This window comes from Aegilops tauschii, chromosome 3 (genome assembly GCF_002575655.3).
Source record: "Aegilops tauschii subsp. strangulata cultivar AL8/78 chromosome 3, Aet v6.0, whole genome shotgun sequence".
Taxonomy (NCBI): Eukaryota; Viridiplantae; Streptophyta; class Magnoliopsida; order Poales; family Poaceae; genus Aegilops; species Aegilops tauschii.
The window spans coordinates 572475830-572482419 of record NC_053037.3 but is presented as its reverse complement, the minus strand read 5'-3'; the positions used below and the strand labels follow the sequence as shown (position 1 = coordinate 572482419).

Genomic DNA, 6590 nt, shown 5'->3' with positions numbered 1-6590 from the left:
GCAGGGTGCAGCGAAGCATGTTGTTTTCTTTGGGGGGGGGGGGGGGGGGGTGGAGGCTGGTTGGAGGGACGGGTGCTCCGGTTGAGCTGCCTGTCGCCGGCATAGGAGGTTGTCATCGGTCGTGGCTGTGGGCCGCTCCTCCCCCTTCCCCATATTCATTTCGTTGTTCTCGGTTCTGGCGTTGCTCAAGGCAGGTGGTTTGCCGACGGTCCCGGAGGTGGTTGGGATGCAAATCTGTTCAAAGTCACGGCCTTTGGAGGTTCTCGGGGCGGTCTGGATGCAGGGCGGCGGCTCTCGCGATGGGAGGCACGTTGGTCGTGGGCTCACCGCACGGCTCGGGTGCGAGCAGGCAGCCATGGTCGCTTGGGTGGCATGGACGCGGGTGCTTGGCGGGGCGGGGTTGCGACGGAGGGGTAAAAGCACCGGGGTTCACCACTTGCCCAGTCCCGGTATTGGCCCATGGAGGCAGCGTACGTGGACGTCATTCTCCTCCTTGCAGGGTCCGTCATGGTACTCCCACTTCTTTCGTGTCACTCTAGTTGAAAACTTGATCTTCGGGATCCGACGGTTACCTGTGGTCGTATCCCTCCTGAAGGCTTCGTCTTATCGTCCTCGCTCCGGCCGTGTCCGCCTCACCGCTCCTTGGTGGATCTCTTCTTGGAGGTGGTCACCGTCGGCCCAAGCGGTTCTTCTTTGCTTATCATTAGGATGCTTGGTCGTTGCTGGGGTGGTGTTTTTGGTGCCCGGCATGTTTGTATCTCGCCTTGGGTGTGTCAGTGTGTGCATTGAGTGCGGTGGTGGAGTGTGTTTGTATCCTCTTGCTCGAATGTTGTGGTGATGGTTGCTTTATATATAAAGCGGGGGAAACCCTTTTTCGTCGATCAGCTCCCTCTCCTGATTGAGAGACATGTCATGATACTTGATTAATTGTTTCTTTTTGCACGTGAACATGTTCATCCTTGTTATTTCTTCATTAGGCTGTTTTGCTGGAAGAATTTCGAACTTTTAAGGACAAGTCCAATGCCATTAATAAAAGTACTGGTGTCAGCAAAAGGCTTACTGAGATGATCATGAACTGTCGCTTCCCTGAGCAGAAAATTGCTGTTGGAAAGCTTGAATACAAAAGAATTATTGAAGAGAGATTGGTGAGTATAAGCTCCTGGTTTATCTATATTTTTAAACAACTTTGATTGCCATTTTTGCTGTGACTTCTTCCAGAATATAGACTGCCTGTATAATACAGCTGTGATGGAGGTAATGTGGGGCATACAGCATTGCATGCCAAGTTTGCTGCCTCAAGAAAAATCACAACTGACTGAAGCGGACTGTCTCCCGATGAGTCTAGGACTGCACTATGTATTGCAACATTATGACTGTGATGTCAAAACAGAGATGGTGAGTTAACTAGTTGCCATGTTCTTTTGCTTCATAGTTCCCTGTCATTTGGTGTTGCACTGTATGATAGCTTGTGTGCTGACATTTAGAATACTCCATCTTCATGGACCAAAGTTTTGGATGCAACTTCTACAGAAAAAATTATATGCTTTGCATCCGTGCTTTAGTGATGAAGCAATCTTCTTTGTATCCAGGTCAATGAGCAAATTGTTGCGACAGCTTCTGTGTTGTTTCAGTGTGATTCTGTTGAGAAGAAATATTCTGGAGCCTTGCGCCATGCAGGTGACCTCATTAAGGATGTTTCTGGCATCAACTGCGAGGGTTGGACGTTACTGAAAATTGCAACAGCTCTGAAGATGATATGGTGGCCTGAATTTGGCGACTCCTGTGAGGTAAAACTGTACATACTATTTTGTGAAGTGTGCCCAGCTGCATGCTATCCCATTTTCAGCAAACTTGTCACTCACTCCAAATAATGCTTCTTTCAGGTTTCAGAAGATGATGTGTCAAGGTTGGTGGCTCATGCATATATATGTGACCTTCATAAGAAAAAAGATTCTTGCTTGACAGTCTACAAAGATATGGTCGAAGCTCATGAAGTTAAGACCTCAAAAAAAGGACTAGTGAAATCATTGGTTGAGCTGGCCAATGAAACATATGAGGCGGAAGGGCCTGGGAAGAATGTATAAACCATATAAGCTCACAAATAGCTGAAACTGTTGCAGCTAATAGTTTGTTCTCAGTCTGAAGTGAGTTTTTGGTACAAATGTTGGCTCATAGGGTATTAATGAACATAAGCTGATCTTGGTTGACTTTATTAGAATCTCAGTCTGAGAGGGTCAGTACAAAAAAGTGTAGTGCTAATTTAAGTTTGAGCACTGTTTAACTAGCTGTCAAGTATACATATTTTGCTTAGCGCCGTTTTCCCCTTCCAAGGTCATTGCTATGGAGCTTAGGTGTCCTTGGATGTGTCATGGTGTTGTGTCTTCAGGCCTTTCTACGCTCGCTCTCTCTCTCTCTCTCTCTCTCTCTCTCTCTCTCGGCAGCGTAGTCGTTTTGTTGTCAGTCTGACAGGGTCGACGGCACCCGTGGGAGGGGTCCAAGATGAAGGGAGGGTAGTCATGTAGGAAGCATGTAGGAAGGGTTAATTTTGTGGTCTAATTTGATTGGTACAGACATCATTTTTTGTTTTTCCAGTGGGATACCTGCATCGGCTAATTATAGGGTCTGACACATCTAATATACAATCTTGAAGCAGTCGTTGATAGCCCTGGTGTGCATTTCACGTAGTTGCTGCATGAAGAAGTTACGTCCAATTATTCATGCACAACACAAGAAAACTTTTCTTCTTTGCCATGACATGCATAACCGACTCAACAAACCTGATTGACACTCATGTGATAAAGCTCTAGCTGCCATGTCCCTGGCACCAAAGGCAGAATCTTTTTTCCTTGTTCCATTTTTTGAGAGAAAGGTACAAAGAAAGAAAAGGTACGAGAGCCGTTACCATGTCAATAGAAATAACACGCGTCAGATACATCCGAGTTGGTACGACGCGTCAGATACGTCGGTCGGTTCTTCGCCGTCCTGTTTTTCATGGACGATGAGATCAGCTGAAGCCTTGTACCTCAGCCTTTACGGCCCTGTCCAAGTCCAAATCAATCAGCTGCCTCTTTCCCATCCTGACTCGAGATAGATAAAACCGAGGCTGAACCGTTCAGACGCGAAAGCAACCCGAGCACGCGACGGTAACACGTACGCGGGATTGCATGACGATGCCAACCTCACATCCTTCTTCTTTGGTTCTTCCATCGTCGACGACCCACGCGCGCCTGAAATTTCCTCTCGTCTTTGGTGTTGGTCTTCTCGCATGCGTGCATTCCAGTCTGCGGCGGCAAGCAGCAGGTTGTTAATACTGCGGATCATGACGTGAGCAGTTTAGTTCGGACTGCACCGCAGACACACGTTAAGTCGACGTAGGACCTGAGAGCGGAGAGGGATAGAAAGAAGGCGAGAGGCCAGCTCGTCGACCAGCGACGTGTGATATTTATTTGCACATGAACAAGTTACTACGTCGGGTGCATAGCATAACCAACTCAACAACAAGCTGATTGATCGACACCCCTGCGGTGATATGTTCCCGGCTCCAGCTGGCGGCACAGAATGCAGAAGAATGCCGAATCGTAGTGAGATACTCCCTCCGTTCTAAATTACTCGTCGCAGAAATGGATGTATCTAGAATTAAAATACATCTAGATACATCTATACCTGCGACAAGTAATTCGAAACGGATGGAGTATGTAGCACCGACTTCTCACCTTAAAAGTTTAATTAAAAGGTGCATCTACTCTTAACTCAGTGTTTCGCCCGCTAGCACTAGGCGGCAAAGGGAACCTTGTTATTTCGCTTTTTGTTGAACGGATGCTTTTTGGTTCTTGTTCCGTTATCTAATCTCAGTGATTAATCCTTTGTTGCACCGTTATTTGCTTTGTATGCTTGTTGGTTTGCTAATTATATTATCATCTGTTTAAAAAAATATTATCATCTAGCGTACCTTGTTTTTAGCTTGCTTGACATATAGGTTGCTCTCACATAATCGTACATCTAGAGAACTTACTCTATCTGCATGTTGTTGTCTCATAATACCCCCCCCCCCCCCCCCCCCCTCCCCCTTCTAGTCCACCCCTCAATCTTTTTAGCTTACATCACGCACAATGAGCCTCTATCTAATTTCTTTTGCGGAGCACCTATATATCATAGATAATAGCTAGCTCATGGAACTCATCTAGTGCCGAAAATTCGTCGTTGGTGGCGTGAAAGAAAGAAGAAGGAAGAAGAAAATGTTTATCCCACCGATGTAAATTTCTTTCACTGTAGAGTATTCCCAACATTATGCTCATAGTATATATAGCTTCAGGAGAGAAGGACATCACTGACAAAATGAGTTGTGGAAATAGGAGGTGGAAAGCACACGTGGTTCTGAGGCCAAGAACAACTGGCCGGAAAGAGCTTACTTCTACTGGGTCACCGGAGAGAAAGAATCCTTCGACGGGTTCAAAGGAATCATGAATGACGTTACCTACGTCGACCGCAGCGTACTTGTCTCACTCAAGATCTTAAGCTTCCTTCCATTTTACCAAGATGTCCAGTCACATTTTACCCATTTCGTACATCGACCCCGCGTTCTGGCATCATGTCTCTGGCTGAGCTCGACTTCGATGTTGGTCAAGATTTCGCTGCCAACATTTGGCGCAAGTGGGGTGTCCCGATCAACTACGAAGAAGGTAAAGATATGGAGGAATTTCTGTTGGTGGCTGAATTTACAAGGTCCAAAATCAGATTGACAAAGGAATCACTCGGTACTATTCTGCTTTCGTGCTTCGGGGGACGGGCTTCTATGTTCAAGGTGAAACTGTTACAAAATTGGTCCTTCAAATTCTCGGTTTCGTCCAAAGAAGTGGGTTTCTCGATCATCAAGCAAGGTAGTATTGCCATGTCTCTTCTCAATATCAACTTCTTACTTTGGGTAGTGGAGGTCCAAATTCTAGCCGGGAATTGGATCAATATCTGAAAGAGAAGGCAGATGCATGGACTCATGTTTTCAATAGTCACCCAAGAAAATCTTATCTGGATGCTCTAAGATCTCCTGGTTATTTTGTGGATTGTTCGTCCGATCAAGCTAGATCCAGTCCAGTTCATGTTCAACATTCAAACCGTGCGCGATCTGGGGACATTACTGGCAATAATGCGCATGCGATCAATGCTGCAGTCAATTCCCAGAGGGCGGGATCACAGCATTTTCAAACTCGCACGAGAGAGCTATTTTGTGTAGGTTGTTTGCTAACGGGCCACACTAGGCCCAATTGCACTAACAGGATCAAGTGCCGATCATGCAAAGGATGGGGCCACATATCCAAAGACTATTATTCCTCGGCCCAACCCACCCACAATGGTTTCTCTTGTGAGCCCACGCCACGGCCTAGTTAGACGCTTGGTTTTCCTAGGCAAGTAGCCATTGTTCCCGCGACAGTGACGACAAGAACGACCAATCAACGGACCAGTCAAGATATTGCCACTTATTCTCCTCTGCAGTCTGCACAAGTTGGTAGCGGCCATTACGCCGGCGTTCGACATTCCATCTCACAACGCCTCCTCGCTGCTGCTAAGAAATCCCCTCCGCCGGTGCCACCCTCCTTGCTACTTCCCTCCCCACCTCTCTCCACACCGCCGGCAATGGCAAACTTCCCTTTTGACCCGAATCCATTTCTCCCTCCCAACCACATCGGAGTAGCAGTGGCTGGTCGACCGGCTCGAATCAGAGTGGTGACTTCGGCTCCTCCGCCGACGCACGAAGACTGGGCCATCGCCACGATTGTCCCAATGCCTGATCTGCCTGTGGATTTCAACACTATCCGCGAAGTATTCTCTGATTTCTTTGTGGACAAACATCTGGGGTTTTCTGAGATTGTGCCCTGTCCTTTTAGTCAAGCCTATGTCAAGATGAACAGTGTGTTTGATAGGGATGAACTAGTAGTGCAGAGTCCACACCTCTATACTGATGTGCATGTTATCTTTGAGAAGCACAATAGAGAGCTTAACTGGAGGAGATTGGATGTGACCAGAGAAGTCTGGATTTTACTTTGCGGCTATCCTTTGGACAGAAAGAACATTCAAGAGATTAATAATGCAGTCAGCAAGTTTGGGAAATTTGTCATGTGGGATAGGGTCAGAAGTACTAGGGCTAACCAGATGATCAAGGTTAAAGTTGAAGAGTTAAGTGACATTCCTGCAAGCATTGTTTTTGGGGATGGAGATCACATAGATTCTCTTACTGTGCCTGTGGTTATTCTGCAACACCAGCTCATCATGGCAGAGGCACCAGATGAAAACCCTATTAACCCCAATGGAAATCCCCACCCAATACCTCAGCAAGCACATTTTTCACCCCAATCAGCATAACCAGTTTATGGGCCCCATTCAGCAGCATGAAGCAGGGGATTTTCATGCTCCAGTCAATCAACATCATGGTCCACAGTTGAATTTGCAGTTAGCTCTTGTTGATGGTTTGAATGGAGATCAAGGAGCTAATGATAATCTTGATGAACCTGAAGATCTCCCTGGTTGGGGCCACTAGGCCATGCCTCAGAACAACCCTGAGATTGACCAAGAATTGCACCCCGGAGAGTTTCTGCAGC

General features: G+C 46.8%; 1 protein-coding gene across 1 annotated transcript; it reads left to right on the top strand.

The window, feature by feature from the left end:
- The first annotated feature begins 459 nt into the window (after positions 1-459).
- LOC141020701 (probable nucleolar protein 5-2) lies at positions 460-2613 on the top strand. The gene is made up of 6 exons (XM_073495637.1): positions 460-510; positions 978-1145; positions 1219-1395; positions 1632-1787; positions 1884-2078; positions 2593-2613. Exons 1-6 carry the CDS (start codon positions 460-462, stop codon positions 2611-2613), a joined length of 768 nt encoding a protein of 255 aa, XP_073351738.1.
- Positions 2614-6590: the final 3977 nt, after the last annotated feature.

Coding starts and splice junctions, on each gene's coding strand:
- LOC141020701 (XM_073495637.1), top strand. CDS start 460: ATGGAGGCAGCGTACGTGGACGTCATTCTCCTCCTTGCAGGGTCCGTC. Junction 1,146..1,218: donor GAATTATTGAAGAGAGATTG/GTGAGTATAAGC, acceptor GACTTCTTCCAG/AATATAGACTGCCTGTATAA. Junction 2,079..2,592: donor CGGAAGGGCCTGGGAAGAAT/GTATAAACCATA, acceptor TTGTTTTTCCAG/TGGGATACCTGCATCGGCTA.